The sequence below is a fragment of the Cenococcum geophilum genome (assembly GCF_001692895.1).
Source record: "Cenococcum geophilum 1.58 unplaced genomic scaffold K441scaffold_26, whole genome shotgun sequence".
Classification (NCBI taxonomy): Eukaryota; Fungi; Ascomycota; class Dothideomycetes; order Gloniales; family Gloniaceae; genus Cenococcum; species Cenococcum geophilum.
In genome coordinates, this window is record NW_027137584.1 from 188,077 (window position 1) to 194,040 (window position 5,964).

A 5,964-nucleotide genomic window follows, 5' to 3' on the forward strand; every position below is an offset into this window, starting at 1 on the left:
ATATATAGTATCTACAGCAAGTCCTTTATTATCTTAGGGTGTCTCTAAAGGTGTCTCCCCTCTACACTTAGGGTAATCCTTATCTGGTTTATCCTCCTACAAAATATATACAATATCTCATTAGCCAGGGGGATAGGTTATTCCGGCCTATATAGCAGTATCATATCTTACAATATATTTTAACACTAGCCCCTTAGGGTTATTAAGGTCCTAATATTTCGCGAAACATTAAAACACTACATTTACGTCTTAACACATCTAGCCTTAAATTTAGAGTTATTATCTCTTACTTAGCCTAGAAGACCTACGTTAATTGCAAGTTAGGCTGCAGTTTAGATAAATTATAACAGGAGTTCCACACGGCTTTTAGAGGTTTAGTAAAGCTAAGTATTACTTAGGCGGCAAATCTAGTAGAGAAAGGTAATAGACGTAGTCTAAGGACGGTTGCGAAATAGAGATTATACACCTTATATATCTATAGATCTCTATAAAGCCAGGCAGTAAGCATTAGAGATAGATTTTACGAGTTTTAGCAGCTCTAGTAATTTAGCATTTACTATACTAAAAAAAGCCAAGCGGGGTAATGGAATTTTTAGGCGGCGCAAATATCGCTTAGCCGTACGCCATAAAAATAAGTAAAGTAGCCCGGTTCTAAGATAAAGTGGCCCAATTCTAGGCCACTTTCTATTTTTAGAAACCAAATAAAGCTAGGGGACGCTAAAAAATATTCTTATAACTAATTACTAGTAAAACTACGCCATAATACTAATATAGTCGCGAGCAGAATCGGTTTCCGGTTTTATACTTTAATTTATTCTTACCGCACGGTCCTCCTAATAAGGGTCTTTTCTATTTAGAGTTAGTATCCAACAGAGTTCTTTCACAGCGGGCACCCGTTAAAGTGCATAGTCAGCGTTTAACTACTGCCCCCTACTCTACGCCATAGTAATTCTTACTAGTCCTTTAATGCTAATAAACTATAAGATTTCTATAATAAGACAGTATTAGCATTACCTTTCGCCAAAAGTTTTCTTAAGAATCTTAATATTTATTCCTACTTACACCCTACCCTTTACATTCTGCCCCTTAATATACAGCTTCTTAGTTCTAACGCCAACGGCAGCTTCAGCCTAACCCGCTTTAAAAAAGACAACATTCCTAGCTATATAATCCTTTCACATACCTAGGAGGCAGATAACCAGGAAGTTACATTTTATAATCTAACTCATTACCTTAGAAACAACAAAAACGGCCATTAAAAGATCCGGTTCTATAGTAAATAAGCTAAAAGAGACGGCCTACAATACTTCTAGGTCGATAGTTATTGCATTAATAAATTAGATACCATTAAGCTCTAAACCACCATTAATTTAATATTCCGCTAGTATAGTAATATAGTAAAGTATTACGTCTATCTCTCAGACGTCTTAGCGGGCAAACACTCTAGACTTTTTAACCCTTTATAGGAACCGGCTTTTAAACAAAGTTAGTGGTTTACCTAAGGCTAGACACTCTAAGAACTTCTTACTCTACAATCAGTCAAGTTTTTCTCTTAAAATAGTAAGAGACTTAGTAATAAGGACTTATTAGGACATTAGATTTATAAGATTACTAAAATTAAAATAAAGGCACTTTAAGGACGTCTATCTTAATTCAGCTTTAATAAGCAAAGGCTATAAGCTATAAAGCAAGAAACAACAATTTCAGAGGATTAAGTCTATTGCCTACTCGGCATTTTTAATATATTTTTACCGCTCATCTATATTACATATCTATACATTACTTGGCCGAAAACCCTACAACTTAGGTATTTAACTAGATATTTAACACGGTCAATAACATTATCGCTTATAACTGCACTTAATAGGTTATTCTTTTCATCATAAATTACTTGCGATTAGTATTCCTAGTAGCAATAATTATTAAGGCCTATAACCGACTTTCTAGCTAATAGCACCCGTTTAAAAACTCCTCACTTAACCGCCCTATTATCTACCTCCTTATCTACTACTATCCCATCTACTAAATATACTATAGTTTTATCTTTAGAAGAAGAAAGAGCTAGAAAATAAGATAAGAGGTTCTAACAACTCTATAACCTAGAGATCTAAAAGAGAGAGTAGGAGGAATAGGTATAAATCTAAAAGATAAAATAGGAAGAGGAGCTTCACTAGGCAAGGCTAGCCACTCTAAAGCAGCCTACTCTACTAGAGCACACCTCTACTACTAAGGCAGATAAACTAGGTAAGTCCTATAACCTACCGGAAGGCTTAGGCACGCTTAAGCTTAACCTCCCTAGCCTAGCTAGAAGAGACCTCTATAATATATAAAAAGGATCCTTCCGCCTAAAGAACCTAGCCTATCTATAGGTATACTCTAGCCGCCTAGACCTTTCTAATATAGCTACTATTAAAAACGGAAAGCTTATTTTAAAGAGACCTACTACTAGCTATAAGGTCTATAAGAATAAGGAGGTCTGGTTTACTGGATTTATAAACTATATAGTAATTATAAGCACTCTCTATATATGCCCAACTAACCTCTATATAAGAATGTTGCTCTAAATAAATAAGATCTATAACTACTCCGCGACCTATAACTAAACCTCCATCCTAAACCTCACACTTAACTACTATAGGTATATTATAGATCGTAATTAGCTTAAGCCTAGTAACTAGGACATACCTACCTAGTTTAAGGCCCTATACTACCAGGCAGCTAATATAAAGGCATAAAGCCAGGGACTTAAAGTCTGTAGTATAGCATTAAAAAGATCGCAAAAGAATACCTCTTTTTCCCTCCCCTCTAGCAAGCCCTATTACAGCTAAAATAACCAGTAGGCTTATAAAGAAGATCTATATTATTACTACCACGTATACTCTAAATGTAACAAAAACCACCCATTAAAGTTATACCCTAGGTAGCTTACTACCGTAAGTAGTTAGACCTAGGATTTAATAGTAGATAAAGACATCTTCCTAAGTTTAACTATCTAGATAAATTTACCACAGACGCTAAAACTCTAAGGCAGGCCTAATTCAGTACCTCTTTTTAAAACTTATTTATAAACAACTTTCCTAGCTAACTCACCATCACCTTTAAGACCTCTTACTTAGAGCACGCTCCTTTATAGGTACCCTAGAAATCTCCTAGCAATTTTACAAAATATCCTTACCTATAGGGCGGAGATAGGTCCCTTGTTACCTATACTACCTAATATCTATAAAAACTACCTTTTTTTATATAATAACAAAGACCTTATCTCTAAAAAGATCGTTACTAACCTAGCCCTAGGCCGTATATAGGCCACTAACTCTATAGTTACCTTACCCCTAGGCCTAGTACCTAAGGCAAATAGCGGCTTCCGCTATATTTACGACCTTTCTTTACCTAAAGGCTTCTTAGTTAATAACTCTATTAACCTAGCCTAGGTAGCACTACACTATACCTAAATAGAGACTATACTAGTATATATAATTACAGCTAGTAGAGGCTGCTACCTAGTTAAATAAGACATTAAAGATACCTTCTAGATAGTGCCCGTTTTAGTACGGTTATATTACCTACTCGGCTTTATCTAAAAGGGAGTTATATATATTAAATACTGTCTACCATTTAGCTTACAAACAGCCCCATTCCTTTTTAACTTATTTGCTAAAGGTTTTTACTAGATCCTAGCACAATAGATTAACTCCGCTATTAAGCACTACCTTAATAATTTTATATTCGTAGTTAAGTGTCTAACTATACTGCCGTTACTAAAGGAGGTATACCTCTTAGTTACTAACTAGCTAGGGGTACTCTAAAATAATATTAAGAATATTAAAGGTATAGAGGCTGAAGTATTAGGTTACACTATTAACACTATAGCAATGGAGATAAAACTCTCACCAGCTAAGTAATAGAAAGCTATTAATTAGGTAACTAAAGCCCTTTAAAAGGGCTAGCTATTATTATAGTAAGCCTAATAACTAGTAGGCCGCCTAGTATAGTATATAAGAGTTATCCGCCTTAGGCGCTTATACTCTCGCTCCTTATAGGACTTTATAATAAAATGGCCTACTAGGTTATTAAGAAATATACCCTATTACCTCCCCCTAAAGCTAAAAAAAGACCTTAACCTCTAGCTTAAGGTTCTTATATTAAGTAACGGTATACTATTCTTTAATAATAAGGAGAGGCCGTAGTTTTACTTATTTACCAACACCTTATCACTTAAAGGCTATAGAGGCTTCTACTTTAGCAGAGAGAATAGCCACTAGCCTAATTACACGGCTTCCCTACCCTAGGCCTAGGCCTTTAGCTATTATCCCCTATTAAACTAGGCGGATAACTATATTAACCTAAAAGAAATACATACTATTACAAAGGTATTTAAAAAGTAATTATTAGTTTAGCGGTATAGGTCTCTTTATATTTATATAGACAATATAGTTGCTTATAGCGGTATCTAAAATAATATTATAAAAGGTTCTGGAAACTAATTACTCTAAAAGATACTTATATCCTTAATAACAAATAATATTACTATAATAACTATATAGGTCTCTAGCGCCAACAATAGGCTTACTAATACTCTCTCGCGATTTAACTGTAAGAAATTATTATTATTATGCCCTAAGTAGCAAACAAATAACGGCTTCTTACTAGATAAATAACGGCTTCTTACTAAATAAAGGACGGCTTCTTACTGGATAAATAAAGGCTTCTTACTAGAAAAATAATATCTCTCCTCTAGGTAGCTGCTAACTCTTATAGTTAACCTAAAGTTATTTAATTAACCCCCCCTAACCTTCTAGAGTAAGATCGGTAGGTCTTATTACTTTTTACTACTTATATAGTATAGCTTAGCAGCTAATATAAGGAAAGGCTACTCCTCCACTATTAAGAGCTAGGAGGCCTTCTCAGCCCTAAACGGTTTATTACCGTATTCGGCTAAAAGAATAAACTTAGGGGAGTGGATTACCCAATAAGTATTCGGTATAGCCGCCCCTCTAATAGGCAGGATTAAGCCAGAAACCCTCTCTAACTATATCTCTATAATTTAATCTCGTCATATAGACCTAGGTTACTTAATCGCCGCCTTTAAAGACTATACTATTAAAAGGGCCCTAGTAGGGGCTATATCACTATTCCCATTTACTAAAAAGACTAAACTACCAATTATAAAGGATATCTTAAACAAGATTATTACCTCTAGACCCTATAAGGCGGATATAAACGTAAACGCAGTATTTACAATAGCGTTTACGGGTTTCCTATATATAGGAGAAATTATATACCCAAATAGGAAAGCTAAGGACTTTAGCACTATAAGGGCCCTCTATAATAATATCAGAATCGCCCCTAATAGCTATTTAATAGTCTTCTACCTAAAATAGAGCAAGACAGACAAAACCCATAGTAGCGTCGATATCCAGATCGCCGCTATACTAGGAGATCGTCTATACCCTATAGCCGCAATAATACGGTTATTTAACTGTAACCCCCGGCCTCTATTAGATCTATTATTTAGCATTAATAATAAAATATTTTCGGCGCTAGTAGTACGCAAGATTCTATTAACCCGCTTAGCTACTAGTAGTATCCTACCTAACGGCTACTCTAACCACTCCTTCCATAGGGGTGCAGCGCAGCATATATATAATTATGGCTTTACAGAGTCATAAACGGCGCAGTTAGGTTAATAGATATTAGATATAGTAAAACTTTACTATAATACCTTAGAAACCAAACAACTTTAATTAAACTTAAATTTCTAGCGGAGTATACCTATACTAGCTAGGGAAGCCTAAAATAAGAACTCTATACTTTCTATTACGGGACTACCCTATAATACCTTACACACGCTACCTACCGTAATCTACCGCATTCTGCTATACTCTACCTACTACCGCAAAATTATCCTATATTCGCAATACCCGCAATATTAGCAATATCCGTAACCTCTGCTAAATTCTATTA

General features: G+C 34.9%; 1 protein-coding gene across 1 annotated transcript; it reads left to right on the plus strand.

Annotated features, from left to right (window-relative positions):
- Nucleotides 1-1,718: 1,718 nt before the first annotated feature.
- Nucleotides 1,719-1,886, plus strand: K441DRAFT_565242 (uncharacterized protein; the record flags this gene model as incomplete). The annotated part of the gene is made up of 1 exon (XM_067643692.1): nucleotides 1,719-1,886. A coding segment is annotated over one exon (168 nt), but the record flags the coding sequence as incomplete, so codon positions are not given.
- Between the last annotated feature and the right edge of the window lie 4,078 nt (nucleotides 1,887-5,964).